This window comes from Peromyscus californicus, unplaced genomic scaffold (genome assembly GCF_007827085.1).
Source record: "Peromyscus californicus insignis strain IS unplaced genomic scaffold, ASM782708v3 Scaffold_15__1_contigs__length_86483966, whole genome shotgun sequence".
Classification (NCBI taxonomy): domain Eukaryota; kingdom Metazoa; phylum Chordata; class Mammalia; order Rodentia; family Cricetidae; genus Peromyscus; species Peromyscus californicus.
Genome location: NW_026294447.1, coordinates 73,024,922 through 73,046,165, shown reverse-complemented (window position 1 = coordinate 73,046,165; position 21,244 = coordinate 73,024,922). Strand labels below are relative to the sequence as shown.

At 45.0% G+C, this 21,244-nt stretch overlaps 1 protein-coding gene across 13 annotated transcripts in view; it reads left to right on the top strand.

The window, feature by feature from the left end:
- Nucleotides 1–21,244, top strand: part of Sipa1l1 (signal induced proliferation associated 1 like 1) — a 306,912-nt gene that overhangs the window by 235,555 nt on the left and 50,113 nt on the right. For all 13 annotated transcript variants that reach the window (XM_052739397.1, XM_052739386.1, XM_052739390.1 and 10 more), the window contains 5 exons: nt 232–335; nt 3,132–3,289; nt 10,993–11,566; nt 12,153–12,427; nt 18,104–18,373. In XM_052739397.1, the coding sequence (XP_052595357.1) occupies nt 232–335; nt 3,132–3,289; nt 10,993–11,566; nt 12,153–12,427; nt 18,104–18,373 (1,381 nt within the window). The remainder of the gene's footprint in view (nt 1–231; nt 336–3,131; nt 3,290–10,992; nt 11,567–12,152; nt 12,428–18,103; nt 18,374–21,244) is intronic.

Sequence of the window (21,244 nt, the reverse complement as noted above, 5' to 3'; positions counted from 1 at the left end):
GATTCACAAATATTATAAGAAAACATCTACTCTGCGAAAATGTCCAGTCTGTAGACTTCCTAGGACCACAGGAGAGAACTGGGTATTTAAAAATGAGTGGAACCGCCTGCCGTCGGCCTTATCCAGGCTCTTTACTTTCCACGTCATTTTCCAGTGTTGTCCTCTGAAGGAACTCTTTTCCTGCCCTTGTAGTCATCTCATCAGCTGTGTGTTATTTTTCTTAAACTGTAGCTGACTCCACTGGAACCCACTCTCTGTACACAACCTACAAAGACTACGAAATTATGTTCCATGTCTCCACCATGCTGCCGTACACACCTAACAACAAGCAACAGGTAAGAAGAGATGCTCTGTTCTCCTTGTTTCTCTTACTGCATTCCTCCCAAAGCCTAAGGGTCAGCTTTACAGACTCTGCAGGCGGAATTGAGTGTTGCACCTGTCACAGCAGCAGGGAGCTTTGTGCTTTATGGAAGCAAGGAATAGCAGGTGAGCTGCAAACCAACGAAGAGACGCAGATTCTAGATTCACAGGCAGCTGGATAGCTTTGTGAATTCATCATTTGCTTTGCACACCGGGCATTGAGCTTTTCATGCACTCTGAAGAGAAGTTGAAATCACGGTGATTGGATGACTCTGCAGGGTTGCAGAGGATCTACACAAGTGGGTGAAGATTCTCCTCAGAGGCCAGTGCTTAAAACAGGAAAGTACTAATGTTTCATCTGGGTCCAAGGGAATTGAACACAACAGGGAGAAATGGCAGAGGAAGTGTCAGTGGGGTCCAGAGCCATGTTCCTTCTTCATCAGGAAACGGCAAGGAATAGCATCAGTAATGCCAAGTGCAAAGTCTTGCAGAGGTCGGGGCACAACACCAGCCCCCAGACTGTGAGAAAGAGAAGTGGAGAAACAAGGATGCTGCAGATGTCCATGGAGGAAGTGGGAACTAACAGTGGTCTGGACAATATTGGCAGTTACAGTTTGGGAAAGTGTTTCAAAGTAAATGGTGCCAGACTGAAATTGGGAAGCCAAGAGTGGACAGTCTCTCCTTCCGTGCCTATTGCAAACTGGTCCAGTGTCACTTCTGACTTTGCAGGGGTGTGGTTATTTTCCTATTTTCTCCACTGTGCTGAGAGCAGGGCTAGCTGCAGAATGAATCAGTGTCCTTCACAGATACCAGCCCATCACTCAGCTACCTCCCACCCCACTGCTTGCCACCGCTTGGGGGTCAGTCACAAGCCCAAGTAACAGCACTTTCCCAAGCACCAAAGTACTCAAAACTAGAAAACAAACGATGAGCAGCCGTGAATCTGCAGTAAGCCCATCTGATGGTAAGCTCTGATTCAGCCTGTGGACAGTGTGTAGACTTCTAGGTGGAAATCACCATTCTAAGAGAGAAAGTAAACTCATCCTGACTAATCCGCAGAACATTAATGAATAATCTTTGAGGAGATAAAGACCTGTACTATCTGGTCACTTTGAAGAAAACCATGAGATTTGTCAGGGTACCATATTCAGTACCAGGTTTAGTTGTGGAAGTGCTGGGTAGAGTAAGTTAACATTTCCGTGGACAACTTTAAACATAGTTTAATTTGGGGAATCAATAAAGGCAAAAATATTCCAATTCCAAATTAAAATGGGAAAGTAATCTTACTGCTACATACTAAGAATTTTTCTTTCTATAGCTAATTAATGTTTTCTTATATGTAGATAGCTTTGTACTTAGAAATAAATTTAAAGAACATATCTTTTCAAAATAGTTAACATGTATTTAAACATGAAAATACAATTTTTTACGTTTACCATAAGGCAAATGGATTTGAGTCCTTTATTAAAACATGGATTCCATATATCGAGACATACTGAAGAATGATTTTGCAGAAAAAGAGATAATGACATCTGTGTAGAAATAGAGAGGTGCTGTTTGTTTTTTATTCATGATCTCACTGTATTAATAAACTTTGATTGCTCTATTCTGTATAGCAATCAATTCAAATCAGGCTTTCTTTTTATAGTATCTGATGCTTAGAAATGAAGCCAACTGCCTCAGTGGAAGATAGTTCAGAATGCTTTCAAATTCCTTATATTAAAAGTGTGCTTCCCAGGGCTTGAGAATTGTCTCGGCAACTTGTTGCCCTGCCAGGGCATCCAGGTTCAGTTCCAAACACCTACTTGGTGTCTTACAATGATCTGTAACTTCAGGTCTAGGGCATCCAACACCCCCTGCTGACCTTTGCAGGCAGAACACACATACCAAAAATAAAATAATACACATTTTTTTTTAAAAAAATACATTTCTCTCTATATTTCTAACTTGAATCTAAAAGACTGCTATCCCCCAGCTGGCAGCCAGCACAAAGTTATTGGTTTTATGTAATTTACATGCTTTAATGTCCCTGGAGAATTTAAATAAAAAAGTAAGTTGCATGAGCTCAGGTTTGTGTGTAGCACAGTTAGTTGGTGCCATGTTTAATTGTTTTACTCTTTGAAAGTTCCATAAAGCAAGGATGAGAAGCACAAACCTCCCAGAGATAATCACACCCTCTTAGAAGCCCCTCAGAAGGCTTAGAGCCTTCTGGACTGGCTTGAGGTTCCTGAATTTGGCAACCATGACAGAGTGTGTATAGCATGAATCAGAAGGTGGTTCAAAGGGGCTCTCTATAATTAAGGAACCTGTTCAACCGAAAACCGAACCTGCCCTTAAATTGTTACTATTTGTGGAATAGTACTAATTCTATGTCCCCAACTTGGGACACAAACTGTCTACCAGGAAACCCCTTCACCACATTTTCTGTAAAGGACCATGATGTGATTGTGTTGTAATTACTTCAGCCATTCCTCATCTTTAAAAATCTTCCCTAATGGCAAGTTTCTTATCTGAAAACGGAACACAGCTGTTCCTATAGAAACTGAGGATTTGGACATGCCAGATATTAGTTAGCTCTGTTTGAATGGCTGTATCCTTCATACATATTTTAGATTATTCATTTCCATGTTCCTCCTTGGAGAGGATCCTAAAACAGGCTCAGAAAGGCCTGCACTGGTACATGCTGATGGAATAGATGCCTGCAGTATAGGATGGTGGAGGGGGTCTCCAACTGCTGGCACTTAGGTTGGTGCTTGCTTGTTTTCTTGTAGCTCCTGAGGAAGCGGCACATTGGAAATGACATTGTGACGATAGTTTTCCAAGAGCCTGGAGCACAACCGTTCAGCCCGAAAACCATCCGCTCTCACTTTCAGCACGTGTTTGTCGTTGTCCGGGCTCACAACCCCTGCACTGAGAGTGTTTGTTACAGGTAGGCCTTGTGCTGCAGGGGCTGAGGGGTGGCGGGTGATGGCTGTGCACAGGGTCCCCCTCCCCCAGCTCTGCTTTCTGGAGTACAGTGGGCAGTCTGTTACTTTCATTTTTTATCTCTGCGTTGTGTGTGCAGTTGGCTGAATTCACATGATGATGTAACTGGTGGTGTTGGCATTCCCAGGCTTGTTGGTTAGACACCTGCCGTTGCCATTCGCACCTCCTCCTTAGGTGCTGTCCTTCATCCATGCCATCTGGTCACCAGCTAGCTAATTACTCACACTGCTAATTATATATTTCTTTCGGCATGGTGAGAGCAGAGTGTTCATAATAAATAGAAGTTCGTTTTTTAAAAATTGTTGCTATTAAAAAAGCCCTTTACTCTAACATTTCTAAGCATGCTCTTAAAGGCTTTTCTGTGTTTTATTAGACATTTGTTGTAGTTGTTTTAAATGCTCCGAGCATTTCCCACGTGCTGTCTACTGGATTTGTGTAAAGGATTTCATACTAAATAGCACTGGAAGTGTGGCCGGTGAACTGCCACAGGGCCTATTTTAAAGGAAACTTTTCTTTTAAGCCTTTGTCTGAATCAGTACTGTCCAATGGAAACAGTGCAAGCCACATGCTAATTTTAATAGCAAGATTTTGAAATTTTGAGATTTACATTTCTCCTCTTTCCTCCCCTCAAACCCTTCTGCATACCCATCCTTGCTCTCTTTCAAATTCATGGCCTCTTTTTTTCACTAAATAGCCAGATTTTTTTTCTAAAGAAATCTTAGGTGAAAGTCATTTTGACACTGTTTTTGACCCAGTGTTTTGTTTACTAAGTATAGCTAAGTATTATTATTTCTATATAATAAACTCTAATTTAAAATCTTGATATTGATTGTGACCCTACCCTCTTGTTTCTGAGACAAGGTCTCACTGTGTAACTCTGGAACTTGAACTTGCTATGTAGATCAAGCTAGCCTTGAATTCATAGAGATCCACCTGCCTCAACCTCCCATGTGCTGGGATTATGGGATTAAAGGTGTGTACCACTATGCCCAGCTGATTGTGACCTCTCTTTGGACTAAATTGAATGCCTTTTAACTAGATACCTTGAGTAGGATACTAAATTTTCATTGAATGACTTGATCATCTTTAGGAATTCATAATACTTACAATTGAAAAATATAATTACATGCCCAGATTGTTCCAGAACATTTTGTAAAAGCTTTGTCTGAATGAACAGTTTTCAATTTTTTTTTTCTCCAAGACAGGAAGATAGGATTTCTCTGTGTAGCCCTGGCTGTCCAGGAACTCACTCTGTAGACCAGGCTGGTCTTGAACTCGCCAGCCTCTGCTTCCCAAGTGCTGGGATTAAAGGCATATGCCACCATCTGGCTCAGTTTTCACATTTTCTCTTCACTAAATTTCAATCTGATTTAATGTTCTTCATTCATATTAGCCATGTTTCAGGTGCTCAGTAGCTACTCTTGACTGCTAGACACTGATGGACAGCACCAAGAGGACTGGTGTGTATTGGCTGCCCTCAGCGGTTTCCTTTCTTTACATCTCACACACAGATACATACAATACTGAAAATGGTGATTTTCTCTCTGTCACTCTTTGAAATTCTTGAGCCCATTGTTTCTTTTTTAATTTAGTTTTACGTTTTTGTGAATGAGTGTTTCGATTACATTTATATCTGTGCACCACGTGTGTGCCCAGTGCCAGTAGAGGCTAGAAGAGGGCATTGATCCCCTGAAGTTGGAGTTAGGGATGGTTGTAAACTGCCATTGGGTGCTGGGAATTGAATATGGGTCCTCTTGAGGAGCCAGTGCTCCTAAACACTGAGCCATCTCTCCAGCCCCTGGGGACCCATCTTTTTAACCCAGCCATGTTATGCTCATGGGGTCTGTGCTGGGAATAGGACATCCTTGTTCATGACATGACGTGGGCGTGCTTGGAATTTCCTAGTTGCCAGCCGTGACTGAAGGCCTAGTACATCAATGTGAATATTGATCCATTTGTAAATCCAAGAGAACATGTCAGTTTCTAATCTCACCAAAAGAAGTCAGAAAATTCCTTAGTCCTTAGTGACCTCCTTTTCTACTGTAAACTTAAGACATGGGGTTGTTCTGGGCCCTCTCGTGTAGAGTAGGCCTGTTTTCTGGGTTATATGGGATGCTGAGGTGTCTGGAGGCTAAGGGCACCCAGGTGGCTCTGCTCTTACAGTCTTCAGTGCTGGTGAAGAGGGCAGAGGGAGCTTATGTTCTCATGACGATTAATGTATCCTGAGGCCGAATGGAAAGTTTGCGTTGATTTTACAGGGGCCTGTGGTCCTTGTAAGTTTCCCCATACTCTAGCAGCCCCTCAGACTACTGGGGGTTGACTTCCAGCCCTGTTGTTCATTTAAACTATCAAGTGCTTTTTCTCCAGAGGTTAGGAGGGAACCCAGGGGTTTATGCGTGACAGGCAAGTGATCTAGCACTGAGCTAGATCCCAGCTCTCATTTCCTTTGAGCCTTTAAAACCACTTAGGCAGAGCTGGAGCTCAGTGGTAGGACATTTGTCTGTCAAACGTAAGGCCCTGGGTTCTAGGCCCAGCGCCACAGCCACACAGTCCTCGGCCCAGCTTTTCCGTTAGAAACACTCCTTCATTGTTTTGTTTTGTTGATGCCTGTTGGGCATCTGACATCTAGAACATGGAACCTTTATTTTATCAAGTGTCTTGCTGTAATGATTGGAGAACAGGGTCAGCTTAAGGATAAATTACAAGGATATTTAACCAAGAAAACAGGATTTAGCATAGTGTGTGTTTTAAAACACAGATGTATGGAATTCAGCAGGAAGTAGAGGAGCCGGTTCAGGAGTGGTGGGTGGGTGTGTAGCATAAAGACGGGACCGTAGGCGTAGGGAGTAACCCTGGGGAAGTAGTCAGCTCAGTGTGTCCATGGAAGGTAATTTATATGAAGAAGTTTAAAGGCTGCAGTCTGCTTATATCTGTTCCTTTAGTCCTGAACCTGCCATGTATGTACCGGAGAGAACAAAGAAAATGTCCTACTATGGACCCAGAGGATGTGTACTGAAGTTTACCCTGTGGCTGATCAGAGTGCCCGCCAACCTCGGTTGTTAGTTGTATCATTACAGGGAGCTGAATTTCATGGTTCCAGCTGATAGACCACATTGGAAGTGACAAATCAAAAAGACGAAGGAACTCCGTTAAAGTAAAACTGCACCGGAAACTATCAGTATGTGATTATCGTTAGCAGAGGTATAGAAAAGCCGTTCATATCACAGGTACAGATTCAGTAAGCATAGCAGCCTGGGGTCATCTCATTTGAGGGCACCGTGGGGCTTCACCATTTCCGGTAATGAATTGGTGGATCTAGCATTGGCCATCAAAGGCCACAAACACCAAAAAAGAGACAAATATGTAATATGTGCCTCACAATGGCAGAGCTCCACTCACCCTGTCCCTTTCTCAGATTAAATTTGACTGTGGTCAAGCCTTTTCCTGAAGGCACTTTAAAGGAGATATGAGACCAGGGAGCAGGTTTATACTTGACAGGACTCACTCTCTGAGCAACCAACAGCCCAGTTTCTTCAGAAGATGCATTGCAAGAAAGAAAAGCATAGGAGAAGGAGACAGGGCTCTATAGGATGAAAAATTAGTAAAGATTAATTAATTTCAGGGTAGCATTCATCAGGCCCCAGGATCAATCTCCAATATTGTCCCTCCCAAATAATTAATTAATTGGAATGTGTGGAATGTATCATATTGAGACCATATTCTACACACACACACACACACACACACACACACACCCTCTCATGGCTTTGGTTTCCTCTGGGAGGGCATCCTGGGCCTCCCTTGAGCTACAGAGCCTTTACTGAGTCTGACCCCTGGCACCCTGCTGTCTCTAGAAGAGAACTCAAGCCAGACTTGCATTTCACCCTTGACCCTCAAGAGTAGCCAGGAGCCTTAGCATGTTGGAGCTCTGTGAACATTACTCGGGAAGTGAGCACTATTGGAATCCCACAGCTCCTAGACAGATAGGCTGTACGTGAGTGTGTTCATGTCCTGGACCCAGGTATGCTGCTTGCAGAGTTCCTCCAGCATTGTTCTTTTGACTCTAGCTCAGAGAAGGAACTACTCTACCTCTGGGTTGTTCTGTGTTACCTTCTTTTATTCTGATGCTCCTGCAGTGCTGAGGACTGAGCCTGGAGGTCCGGCACATGCTGTGCATGCACTCTACCTCTGAGCAGTATCCTCAGATCTTGCCCCAAGTTTATTTGTAATCAGCATAGGGCACTGATCATCTGCAAATAGTGTGTAGGTGTGTCACACCAGTCCATCTGTCTTCACATTGGCAGACAGGAACCTTTTCTGTGGGACCTTCAGGGTCCTGGGCGCCTTTGGGAACCTGAGCTGGAGCTGAGGCCTCTGTCTTGGTTTGAACCTTGGGCTTTGGTTGCCAGGGTCTGTCACCTTTGGTCATGTAGCTTCTAATCTCCTTCCCAAGCTTGGGGTGAGCCATGAAAGCAAAGGGTCTGAATTCGTGGCCAGGCCCATTGGCATCTTGGGCTTAACCACCTTGGGCTTCACAGGGGCCTTGATGGCCTCTGCACACGCACTCACCGCCTTCACATGGCTGGCCTGCGTCTTCCTCAGGCCTTTCTTGTGCTCCTTGGCAAAGCACATGTTCCTCGGGAACTTTGGGTCGACCCCCTTAAGAGATTCGTATCTTTGTGACTGGGGCGGCGGGGGGGTGGGGGTGAGGGTTCTTAGTGCCACTTTGGTGTCATTTTGGGGATTGTGTGTGTGTGGTGTGGTTCTTGGACTGGGCCACGTCTGAACTCGAGGCTCCCAGTGTAGGGAGTTTGACTCTAGCTAGCCCCGGCACTTCCCACCAGCCGTGTAGATTCCATAGATTTAAAAAATTTAAAAATTGAAGTCAAGTTTGAGGTGCAGCTCATGATTTTATGGAAGCTCGAGGGCCAGTGACCTCTGTAAAGTCCCCTTCAGTGCTGACCTTCCGACTGCTTCAGTCTCTAAGCTGAACTTGTCCCCTAACCCACCTGGGTAGCTGGCCCCATTTCTCCATGCTGGCAGATGAGCGGGCTTACAGTGGGTGGGTCATTGCCAGCATACAGCGCTGTAAGGTAAGTGTGGCTGACAGAAGACCCTGTGGAATCCACCTTCAAAAAAGAACCATTTATATGTAGTCTTAGGTACTTGTATTTAGAAATTCTAGACAAACTTCTTTTTGAATTGAGGCAAAGTGTTCTAATTAGCTTAAACGAGGCCTTACTGTAGTGAGTTTAGCACCTGTGGCATGGCATCTGTGTCTGTCAGTGAGCCTCTTAACCTTGCAAGACCATGAAAGTTAGACACGGTCTAAGACAAAACTGTTGGAAAGGCGCCCCCACCACCACCCCCCTACCCCCGGCTACCATCTTCCTCTCCGCCTTCCTGATGATTCTGTTTCTAATATTGCAGACCTGATTACTGTCTATATCACTTACTCCCATCTGTGGTGAATCACAGATAATTACATGGTAAAGACTCAGTTCTCTCCCTCACAGTTCGTTCTAGAAGCTCTTAATTATTGGTAGGTTGCCAGTGTGTGTTTGTCTAAAGTTCTGTCACTTAATAAATAGATCTATGTACTCTTGTGGGCTCGGGGGCAAGTAGACGTGCTCACGATCACACCCCTGCTGTGTGCCTCTCCTCAGTTAAAATAAAAGCACAGCTGTTTCCTGAGGAAGAATAATGCTCTGATGAAATTAGCAAGAACAGAAATTGCCAATTTTAAAATGAAAGATATTAAATATTTCTGGATCCTCACAGGATTCCTTGTAGAAAATCTAACAACTCTGGATTTCAGCATTTTCTGCTCAGCTTCGGGGGGTTGGGGGAGCTAACATGATCAAATTAAAATCACACAGCTGTCAGCATTCAAGGCAGACAGTTCACATTGACAAGAACAATTGCCTTTGTGGTGGTGGTGTGTAATTAGGCCCTAATGCATGCATAGGGGAGTCTGAGGCTTCACTTTTGCATTTAGAACCCGGGTATTGGCTGACACCTCTCTTTGTCATGAAGTGAGACTGGTAGTCTGTTTGTTAAAGATAAGCTTGTGAAAAGCATAGATCCTGTCCGAGGTGTCTCCCGACCGTGTGGCTTTTCCATTTCACCTAAGTATAATTTCTAAGTATGGGATCTTCATTTGTGGATTTATCTGTCCCATTTCTATAAGATACAGAAAAATTTCTAAAAGTAGCTGAATGTTTGAGAGTGAGACTCCCTACCCCATTTGGGGGGGGGGGGGGGGCGTGAGACAGAGTCTCATGCTGTAGGCTGTTAGGAAACTCTGTGTATCCCAGGATAGCCTCAGACTCAGAGCAGTCCTCTCTCTTGCCTCAGCCCCCGATTGCTGGAGTTATAGGTGTGAATATGACAAGACTTTAAAGTCAAGAAAATAGGAGGTAGAGTTCTTCAGTTTACTTTGAAAGCACACTCTTGGGGTGTATCCTTTCTCTTGAGAATTCTGATAAAACGTTTTATAGTGCACAGTTTCATGGCTGACTCACTTTTAAATCACGTGGAAAGTGGGATCATCAATTTTAGTCCTGTCAAGCTTGGCTGAGGATATCATATATGATCCTGAAAACTGATATAAGACATACAGCCCCTCTATTTCTACCCAACTTCTGTTGGTTTGGGAAACTTTTAATATTTTTCTTTTTGAGATTAAAATTAGTAGATCAGCACAGACATTTATGGCCATTTTTCATGATCCTAACTTTTAGCTCTGTGTATACAAAAGGAATGATAGGAACAAGCTTTCTAAGCTCAGTCTGACTTAACAGAGAAAGGGAAATGTGTTTCTTAAAGAATCACAGGCCAAAAGTAGAATATTTGGACCAAAGAATAGCTCACTTGAAAAACACGATTTTCAAGTACTGTGGCAATTCTCTAAAAATCTTTACTATTGATGGTTTTATTTTAAAGTTATGCTTTTAATCTGGTCTCATGATGCCTCACACATGGCCAACAGATAGTATTTGCTGTATTATTAGAAATAGAAATGAGAAATCACTCATTTCTCATGTCATATATCTTCTGACATTTCCCTGATGAACTGTGTCTTGCCTGAAGGCATCCTATCTGAAGTGGAGGACACATTTGTGTTCTGACAATTTCTGTCTGAAAGGTTGTGTGATTATCACAGCCTCCACTGGAAATAGTCTGTAGGTATTTAAAATAGCTTTTATTCTCTTATGTGGAACATTACAGTAAGCGGCCAGCCCCGCCCCCATGATGTGTGGTTAGTTTCCTGTCTGCTAAGGAAGTGAAGTTTTAACTCCTAAGCTTTTAGACAAAAACATTGGGGGGCGGGGGGGGGGGGGGGAACAGCATGGGAAGGGACTTACATTCTCTAAAGCCTAAATGAAAAAAGTTGACTCATTAAGCAGAAATTTGTGTTCTTTCTTGCACAAAGTGAGTGATTGTTTTGCCTTTAGCATATGCTTCTCCCTTTTACTTAGTACTGGGGATCAAACCCAGAGCCTTGCATGTACATGTTAGACTGGTGTTTTTCTACGGAGCTACGTCCCCCAGCCCTTCGTCACAGCACATTTTATCCCCTTGTTGTAATAGAAGACAGACATACTGACACACATCTCATCCTTTGTTCTCTGCTTTGTCTGTCAGTGTGGCCGTCACCAGGTCCAGAGATGTGCCTTCTTTTGGACCTCCCATCCCTAAAGGGGTCACTTTCCCCAAGTCAAACGTGTTCAGGGACTTCCTTTTGGCCAAAGTGATTAATGCAGAAAATGCTGCTCATAAATCAGAAAAGTTCCGGGCCATGGCAACAAGGACCCGCCAGGAATACCTGAAAGATTTGGCAGAAAAGAATGTCACCAACACACCTATCGACCCTTCCGGCAAGTTCCCGTTCATTTCTCTGGCCTCCAAGAAGAAAGAAAAGTCCAAGCCTTATCCAGGAGCTGAGCTCAGTAGCATGGGGGCCATTGTGTGGGCAGTCCGGGCCAAAGACTACAACAAGGCCATGGAATTTGACTGCCTCCTTGGCATCTCCAACGAGTTCATCGTCCTCATCGAGCAGGAAACAAAGAGCGTGGCTTTCAATTGTTCCTGCAGAGATGTGATAGGGTGGACGTCCAGCGACACCAGCCTCAAAATCTTCTATGAACGGGGAGAGTGTGTTTCAGTGGAGAGCTTCATCAGCAGTGAAGATATTAAAGAAATTGTCAAAAGGCTGCAGGTGAGACTTTTCTTCTTCTGTCTCAATTCTCACTCCTGAAGTTTCCAGGACAGGAAAGCCAGGGCATGGAACCTTGTGTTGGCATTATTGGCTACTCTGGCAATCCCTTGATGATGTGTGAAGCAACACTATTTGTCTCACGCTCATGCTTCCCATCATTTGTTGGAAAAAGTAGCAGCACCGGGAGAGAGGACACATTGGCTGGGGGTTTATGAAGGGAACTCACCTCACGTGACCAGATCTCACTGTGCTGGTGACTGGTGTTGCTGTAGCTGGGAGAAAGCTGTTTGCGTATCTGCTGCCTTGGATTTTTTTTTTTATGAATAGTTGAATGCAGAGTACAGACTCTCTTTGCTGCCAGCTCTCTCTGAGTCTCTCCGAGGTTTCCCTGTAACTTTAGGAAAGCCATTGAGCCCTTCAGGGGCAGCCAGTGTGTTGATTTTGCCTACTGACTAGAGACTACTGAAGGGGAATAGCTAGCCCACCCTTCGACTGCCTAGAGGGTGTTCAAGAATAACCCAAGGCAGCATTTTTCCAGTTCTGAGTCTGCAGCACTTAACTCCAGTCCCTCTCATTTCCTGTCTAGTTTGTTTCAAAAGGTTGTGAATCGGTGGAAATGACTCTGCGAAGAAATGGGCTAGGACAGCTTGGCTTCCATGTCAACTATGAGGGCATCGTGGCGGATGTAGAGCCCTACGGCTATGCCTGGCAAGCAGGTCTGAGGCAGGGCAGCCGCCTGGTGGAGATCTGCAAGGTGGCGGTGGCCACCTTGAGCCATGAGCAGATGATCGATCTCTTGAGAACATCCGTCACAGTGAAAGTTGTCATCATCCCTCCCCATGATGACTGCACCCCACGGAGGTAGGTCTGAGTTGGCATCTGAGGTCAGGGTTGCTGTGCCACATAGAATGTCTCTTGATAGGCAGGGTAGCCAGAGAGACGTTGACCTCTTGTGAGGCTGTTTCTACATGGAAATCTAACACAGGACGCAGCTCCGTTTCAGCAGGTGGCAGTAGCAGCTAGAGTGACTAGCTGGTGCCAGTCTAGGATGTTCATCTCTGAGCTACGAAAGTTGCTGCTCCAGATAAAAGGTCTGTAGCACCGGCAGTCAGTAAACACGGAGCACATCACATCTCGGCCTGTCAGACTTTTTTCTTGCATGTCCATGGTGATCACACTGTCCTCCTCACTCTCATTTATCCCATTGCTGTCCAAAGTTCAGCTGTTGTTTTAAGCCCTCCAGTCTGGACCTAGAGAGCTGAGCTCAACTTCCAGGCTCTTTCCTGGCAGCATCTGTGGGGCCAGGAACGGGCTTCGGATGAATCAACCCTCCACTTGATGCTTTAGCGGCTTGTCTGCAGCCTTCTAGAGGGAGGACCCGGGAGCGCCTGCCTGCTCCACCCTGCCAACCAAGCCCGCCGCACTGTTGAAAACTTGCCTGCTTTGCTTCTGGGGAAGCTGCTCGATGGGATAATTTGATCAACTGTTTTCTCCTTCAGGCTCATACATGTTATTTTGTTAGTTTAGAAACATAATCTGTTATTTATTTTTAGCCACCATTTTCTAAGAACTTCTCCTAAGATTTGGCAGTTAATTCTTAGACCTTTTAAAGCCAAAATATAAGCTTGACATCATGATGCACACCTTTAACCTCAGCACTCAGGAGGCAGAGGCAGACAGATCTCTGTGAGTTTGAGACCAGCCTGGTCTACAGAGGGAGTTCCAGAACAGCTAGGGCTATATAGAGAAACCCTGTCTTGAAAAAAAAAAAAAAGATAGCAAAATAATTAAATAAATATGGCAAGACATAGCTCTTATTTACCCCCTGAAATGACCAGTACTGTGTCTGAGTTCTCATGAATTTATGATTGGCAGATGGTAGAATATAAACTATTACAATGGGTTATTTGTGCTCCTTAAGACTAAGTGGACTTCAGTTAAAATCGGTCTTTGCTCAGAATAGCCTTTCTTTATGTCACTTGACAGGTAGGCAGCTAGGGGACTGTGTGCCTGTATCCACTTATAATGGAGCCCTTTGGTCTGAACAGTTAAGAAGCACTGTCTCCTAGCTGTCTGAATTTCCCAAGAAACCAAAGTATGTATCTGCATAACTTGTTAGTTCAGCAAATGGGGGGAGGGGTCTGAAATCATCCTACATACATTCCCTGTCCTGGATAGCACAGACTGCTGAACCCTGTCCGTCTTCCTGAATTCTCCAAGTCCCCTGTCATGTATGTTAAACATTCTGCTGAGCTGGTACAGCAGGACACATGGAGACTCAGAGGGCAGTTGGGCTCTTATCTAGAACATTCTCTAAATGCCCTACACTGCTCTGCTGTCCTTTGATCTCCCTAAACAGGAGATAGTGTATGTAAACAGGAAACCAGGCTCTCTGATTCACGGACATGCTGGTTCTGCTCTTTTATCTAGGCTCCAGGTTTGATTTGGGAACTGAGAGGAAACAGTGGATGTGAGGAGGGTGGAGATAATGGAGCTGCCTCACTGCACCGAAACTGAGTAACCATTACTAGGGAGATGGGTCTGTGGTGAGGGATGGTGTACTGGCAGTGCTCTTCTAGACTGGGCTTATCATCCTTGGAGTGTTGGGAAATATCAGTGGCTGAATTTTTACTTCAATGTTCCAGGCCTTGGGGGGGGGGGGGGGGAGACAACGACACTGTGACATGAATTAATGCATTTAATTCTTTTAGCGAACCTATGACCATTATTCATGTTTTTAAGAAACCAAATAGGGTCAGTGTGATGGCTCAGTGAGTCCAGTCACTTCCCACCTAGTCTGATGACCTCAGGTTGATCCCTGGGTCCCACGTGGTGGAAAGAGATCCCACCTTGACAAACATGCACAGTGACATACCCCGTAGTACATAAACAAACAAAGAAATGGTAGTCTTACCAAAAAAAGTCACCAAGGAACTTCTCAAGCTGCTCTGGCATCAGGATCCAGGGTGTAAGCGCTGCTCTGTAGGTTGGCACTGACCCCTGTCCTGTATCTTAGTGTAAGTCATGGATGTTCTGGTGAATGTGTGCAGTTCCTGGTTAGTGGTGTCACGTTTCCCACTGGCCTCTTTGAAGCTACCACCATGATACCTGTAAAGGCAGAGTTGGACTCGATGGGACAGCGTGTTCTGAAATCAGTGCAGGCGACTCCCACACACCCGAGTGAAGGAGCCACATCTGTCTTCCAGGGGAGGACACCCCCCCCATCCTCTTGAAGCTCACACTGCTGCCCACACATGTTGTCAGGTGCTGAGCCAGGAAGCTGGGTGAGGGCTAAGCGCTAAGCCATAGCCCTCACCACCCCTCTGTGCAGGTGGGAAATTGTGCGCTGTGCAGATGCCGTCAGAGGCTGCAGAACTGCTCACTTCTGCAGAAGTGGCTTCCAAGGGAACAGTGAAGCACTAACACCTTGCTGGCTTCTCTCTTCTCCTCCGCGCTTCTCACTCCCACTGCTGTTTTCCTAGCAACTAATTCCTCTCTTCTCTGAGCAGTCTCTCTACTCCTCTTCGTCAGCCTTCTTGTTAGGGTTCTAGGGTGAGGTAGGACAGTCCTCCTGAAAGCTCGCTACCCACCGCTGTTTGGTCTTGTGGTGGCCAGGACCTTGAAAGCAGCAGCAGCAGCCATGCAGTGACCATATGTCAGGCAGACCTTGAGTGTGTGAGCACATTCATTGTGAAGGGCAGCTTTTAAAAAATGGAAGTTATGTTTAAGCAACAAATATAAAATTAAGGGCCCTTTCTTTATTAGAAAACAGGCAGACCTCTCCATGAACTGCTTCCAAACTGCAGTTTAAGAGAAGGGACATAAAGCAAAGCCAAATTTCTGAGCTCCTGGTATGTGCCTGCAGGGTTTTGTTTCATTTCCTCAGTGTCCTTATGGCTCCTTCATCTTTTAATAAAATGGTGAGATGGATGGGAGGTGTGGGTGCTGCCCACAGAGAAACCAGATAGCCAAGAGGACCGCACAGTGAGAGCAGTTCTGAGGGCCTGTCACAGACCCTTCCTGAGTGTCTTCATCCATCCCCACTCCCACTGGTGAAAAGGCCCCTCACCTCCGTCACATCTCCAGTGTCTGTGACCGCTGAGACTCTAGCTCGTCCACTTGATAAAGAGTAGCTGGCTAGCAGGTTAGATGAGGTGTTCCGGGAGTGAAGCTTGATTCTGCAGGGTGCTACTCTGCAATCAGGGGCCATTCAAGAGCTAAAGACAGTTACATAAAAAGACCAAATTATCTTTAGTACTATTATTTTTCTTGTGGGGGATTTGAGAGTCAAATTATCTTTTAAATAGGAATGGGTTGCAAAGTGTTTTCTTGCTTTGAAAGTGAGAGCATGCTGCCTTTGAGCTAGAACTTGTCTGCTCCAAATCTCATCCTCTAAATGAGCTCCCATTGAAAGGAGTTGCCTGTTTCTTTGGAGCCAAAGTCACAGCTTCTAGGGACCAAGCTGTTCACAAACATTAGGCTTTTTAAAATTAGGTTTCAGTTGGCCCTTTTGGTCACATTTAGCCATGAAACAGTAATGCCTGCTGACAGCTCCCGTGGGGTTTACAAAAGATGCTGCTCCTTTTTGTCATAGGCTGTGCTTTGAGTGAGATGTGATTCATTGAGGGTGAGGATGTCTGGGAGTTAGAGTGCTGTTCTCTAGCTAGGAACTAGAGTAAGATGAGCCCGCAGGTACACTGATTCTGTGCGGTAAGACCTGTTCTGCCTCCTGTGGCTGTGCAAAGCTCTCTGGGCCTCTGTGCTCCATAATGCTAGGGTAGTGCAGTATAGCACCTTCATCATGGAGTGCTATAGTTTGGCTAAATTAGCACCCATCCCGCTTCCTGTATTCTGTCTTATAGTTACAGTCACCACCACATTTTACTGGAGGAGACCACAGAAAGCTTTTTATGACTGCGTACACATGGCATTAAAGCCAGCCATTAGCTTTGTCCTTCAGAGTACTGCCCACCCTTGATTCCATCTGTCATTCTTAGAGTTTGCAGAAACAGGCAAGAGACCAGAAAGCCAGTGAGGTATTCCCTTGCCATGAAGGCAGTAGGAAATGGCAGGTGGCTGCAGTTTGGTTTCCTGCGAACTGCATGAGATTCAGAAAAACATAAAATACCTCAGTACTTTTTCAGTGTTAATTCTATGTTAAAATGATACAATTTTGGGTAAAACAAAGCATCTTAAATCAGTTGCACCAATTTTGTTTTACTTTCTAAAATTAAACTTCCAACTGTGCCTCACCCATGCAGCTCACCCCGCTTGCCTTGGGCTACAGTATCTCCAAAGTTCCTCATGAGTGACTCTTCATAGCTGCTCTGTTCACCCTCCCTTCCAAGTCTTCCCTCCTGTTTCCCAGTCCTTGTGGTCCCTGTTTAAAAGGAAATCATTCTGTTCAACAGTGAATTCTGGTGCATGGGTTAATATTGCAGTAGGGATAGATTTTGTCTGCCTGGTTAACGACAGACAGAATCTCCTATCATTACTTAGATATGAAGAATGGAGCCTGGGTTCCCGGCTTCCTGAGGACTGAGGTTTCAGGTAGAGCAGAAGTGGCAGGATGTGTGTCTGGCCGTTGATGTCACCCAGGAAGGGAGATGCCTTCCTTTGGAAAGGAATGAAGTCTGGTTTCAGATTGTCTTGGTCTTCCCAAGGGATTTAATAATTGTTGCATTTCTGTAATTGGTTTTCTCCCTGCTAAGCTAAATTTGGCTCTCTGGTTGGGTTTGGGATCTTTCCCGACTTAATTTCTTGGCTCTTGGGATCCCCCTCACTTGGAGCTGCCCTCCCGTTGGTCCCCAGTTGCACTTCCCAGCGAAGTTTGCAGAGCTGCTTGTTGTCTGCCCTGAGCTGCCTGCTCTGGGGTCCTTCCAGCTGCCTTTCCTCCTCAGTTCTCCATGCTCCCACCTGACCTGGGCTCCAGGTGCTTATGGACTCCTCATTCTCAGACGCCATACTTGGCACTAAGTAAAGGAAAATGCTTGTGTGATTCTTCTGGGGTCCTAGGTTGGAAAAGGAAAGTTGCAAGGCCCAAAGATTGAAAGAGGTTTCTGTAGCTGGAAGTTTTCTCCAGTCCCACCTGGGCCCACAGCCGCTCAGACCCAAATAAACACACAGAGGTTTATATTATTTTTAAACCATATGGCCTAATGGCTCAGGCTTCTCGTTAGCTAGCTTTTACATCTTAAATTAACCAATTTCTATAAATCTATATTTTGCCACGTGGCTTGTGCCTTACTGGTACTTTACATCTTGCTTCTCCTGGTGGCGGCTAGCAGCATCTCCTCTGCTCTGTCTTTCTCCTCCTCTCTCTCTAGTTGGAATGTCCCGCCTAACCTTATTCTGCCTCACTATTGGCCAAACAGCTTTATTTATCAACCAATCAGAGCAACACACATTCACAGCATACAGAATGACATTCCACAGCAGGTTTCTAGAATGTTAATGATAATCAGTGTGTCTTCACCAACATGTTAAGACAGTATTCATTGTTTTGTTTTGTTTTTTCCTGGTCTTTCCTCTTAACAGGAGCTGCTCAGAAACCTACCGCATGCCAGTGATGGAGTACAAGATGAATGAAGGTGTTTCCTATGAGTTCAAGTTTCCCTTCAGGAATAATAACAAATGGCAGCGGAATGCCAGCAAGGGTGCTCATTCACCCCAGGTTCCATCCCAGCTGCAGAGTCCCATGACTACACGGCTGAATACTGGGAAGGGAGATGGGAAAATGCCCGCTCCAGAAAGAGCTGCCAACATCCCTAGAAGCATTTCCAGTGATGGGCGCCCACTGGAAAGGAGGTGAGGCCTCTCCAAGGCCACTTTGCTCTGAGCCCCGAGTTGAAATAACATCAAATTCGTAAGCGTTACTGAAATGTCCTTGAGGGTCTTCCAAAGCATGAGAGCTTTCCCAGCAGAGGATCCAGCTACCTGCAGTGGGATTTGTATGTGCTTTGCTCTTTAATTTCTGTGTGATTATCAACAGAAATCACCCTCTATGTAGTGGCCAGTTGGATTAAAACTTAGATCACTTAGATCCTTGAGGTGACAATGACTGTATTATTTTCAACAGTTTTCATTGTTTGAGGCAACTTATAGAAGTAATGGAATGCAAGGTTTTGGTTGGATATCTTTGTTTCTGTCGTTTTATTTGAAAAGAATTTTGAGAGGAGAAATTCGTCTTAGTTAGGATCCTATTACTGTGAAGAGACACTATGACCACAGCAACTGTTATAAAGGAAAACATTTAATTGAGGCTGGGTTACAATTCAGGGGTTTAGTCCATTATTGTCATGGTGGGAAGAATGGTGGCATGCAGGCAGACATGGAGTCCAGGGCTCTATATCTAGATCAGCAGCAGGAAGAGAAAGCTACACTGGGCCTGGCTTGAGCTTCGGAAACCTCAAAGCCCACCCCCCAGTGACATACTTCCTCCAACAAGGCCATACTTCCTAATAGTGCCACTCCTTATTGGCCTTTGGGGACCTTTTTCATTCAGATCCCTGCAAAACTCAAATAGTGCAGTAGATTTCCTGTGACTTATTGAGGTAGAGCTAAGACAGTGATGTAACACTGAGGCAGACAAGCAAAGGGACAAGGATGGAGGTTCTGGAATGTGAGGAACCAGGTCTAGTCAGACTGAAAGTCATAGTAGACCCCCACAAAAAGCGAGTCTGCCTTGGTGAGCAGCCGTGGCGTTTACCCATCGTTCTGTGAACTGTACCACCTCAGACTGGAGCCTCAGCCTCGTATTAAGCTGCATCAGTTTCTCTCAGATGTAAATAACAATTGGATCTAAAGTTTCAAGTCATTGTTCTGCAGATGATGAATGCCTTGGAGACGGTTTCTGTCTGCTACTTGCTACAAGTTTCTTTTCTTCCCATTCACGGCCATTTTGTTCTCACACTGCTCATAATGCTCACACCCCTGATGTTTCTGTGGAAGCCTTTGGAGCTGGGGTGTTGTTTGTGGTGGGTAGAAGTGTTCCTGTGACAGAGCCTTCTCCTGCAAGGGCAGGGTGCCATGGCCAGTGCCCCTAGTCATCAATCTACTTCAGGAGCACTTGAAAGTGGAGGCTTCTCTGTGGAGTCCTGCATTATAGTCTAGCTTTGAGTTTGTATAACATCATCATTTAGCTGTCCTGGGATCCTAAAGTACCCCACAGAAATGGTTTATAAAAGCACACACACAAAAAAACTGGTCTCTCTCAAATCCTTCATTGGTTACTGACGATTTATGTCTAGTACCTTGCTGTTTATCCCGGTAAAGGGCTCCTCACCCATAGCCACTCCACCCTATCTGGACTCCTCCTGCTATCATTATCTTTGAGAAGGAAAAGTCTCCAAGAGATCTCTGAATAAATTCCTTGTTTTACTCACTCGAAAATTGGCTCTTCCTGAGGAGAGTGTTAATGTAATTCATGGTTTGGCTCCTGTTTTGAAAGATGAACCTGGGAAGTCATTGTTTAAAGGGCTCACTTTCTCCTGCCGGCCCCCTTTTCTTCTTCTGCAGAACAACCCAGAGGCTTTCACAGGTGAAGTCATCTGAGTCCTTTCCTTTCACAGTATTCCACATGTTAAAATAATAGAATGTGTTCTGATTCCATGTTGAATTGAATCTGCAGCAGAAGCTAAAGCTTGTAAGAGTTCAGAAAGCTGACATGAGGAGGGTGAAGTACTATTTGTGGCTAATACTTCAGTGATGACTTAGTCTGGGTTCTATCGCTGTGGCAAACACCATGACCAAGAGTAACTCGGGGATGAAAGGGTTGAGTTTATCTTAAAACTCTCAGGACACAGTTCATCCTGAGGGAAGTCAGCAGGAACCTGGAGGCAGGAGCTGAGGCAGAGGCCATGGAGGGGTGCTGCTTACTGGCTTATTCCTCATGGCTTGTTCGGCCTGCATTCTTACAGAACCCAGGACCACGAGCCCAGGGAGGTCCAAAGACCACAGGAGGGGCCTGTGCTTCTTTGGACTGTAGGGGTGGAAGGGACAGAAGTGAGGCTATCATTGGTTTGGGGGATACTGAACCCTACTCACTGCCCTTTCTGGGTTCATATCATGTATCATATTTAGTAGTGTTCTCTGAGAACCCTACTAAAAATCTCAGATTCTAGGGTATCTTGTGAAATCTCACCCCTATATTTTCCATCTATTAGAATGGTTGGGTTGTCTCCAGTTTGGAATGTATGGTAGTATTCTATTATAAACCATGGTTGTCAATTCCCAGTCTTTCACTTCAAGCCCCAACCCTCGTGGCAGTTACATTTGTAGTGAGGTCATTTATGAATATGAGATGACCTTTAAGGAGTCATATGTCGTCTACACGAATGCTTTGATTCAGAACCTTGAGTTTGCTTTACAGTCATTTGGGTCTGTTCCTTCTGCCCCAGAAAGTTGTGCTTAGACCAACTGTGGAGAAACCAGTTCTCTTGAAGCAGAAGCCAGCAGCAATCTCCAGTGTCCTTTCCTGCACGTCACAAGCCTGCTTGCCTTGCTTAGGTCCCACACGGTCCTTTTTGGATAAAAATAGTCATTTACTACTTACAGAACCCTACTCTTTATTTCATGGTTTGCAGAACCACAGACTCGAAGATCGTTCTTTAAATTTATGGGATGGATTATTTCTTTTAATACTAAGGCCATAGTCTATGTAACAATAACATACATTGG